This window comes from Penaeus monodon, chromosome 15 (genome assembly GCF_015228065.2).
Source record: "Penaeus monodon isolate SGIC_2016 chromosome 15, NSTDA_Pmon_1, whole genome shotgun sequence".
Lineage (NCBI taxonomy): Eukaryota > Metazoa > Arthropoda > Malacostraca > Decapoda > Penaeidae > Penaeus > Penaeus monodon.
In genome coordinates, this window is record NC_051400.1 from 14571962 (window position 1) to 14572299 (window position 338).

Genomic DNA, 338 nt, shown 5'->3' on the forward strand with positions numbered 1-338 from the left:
TTTTTTTTAACATAACCTTTATCAACTACAGCAAGATCTGTGAAAAAGATCCTACTGATTAGATATAAAATCGCATATAACCTGGTCTTCCGTTTCATGAGATATTTCTGTTATGTTCGCGTTCTGAAGAAAAAGCGAGATGATGCTGATACTTGGAGGAGGCTGCAGTGTTAGCTGTCCGTCTACCTTCTCCACCGTGATTTTGACGCGCATGCTATGAATCTGTCGGCATGCATTCAAGAATAAGAAACCATCATGTAGTTATAATCGTCGACATAAAATTAAAACCTCTTAATATGTGTTCGTGCTCTTTATGACTGTAAACTTTGACTGTATAA

The 338-nt window shown here is 37.0% G+C and overlaps 1 protein-coding gene across 1 annotated transcript in view; it reads right to left on the minus strand.

The window, feature by feature from the left end:
* Positions 1–51: 51 nt before the first annotated feature.
* LOC119582232 overlaps positions 52–338 on the minus strand; it is a 19340-nt gene continuing 19053 nt past the window's right edge. The window contains exon 4 of the mRNA XM_037930461.1: positions 52–222. Coding sequence (XP_037786389.1) covers positions 52–222 — 171 coding nt within the window. The remainder of the gene's footprint in view (positions 223–338) is intronic.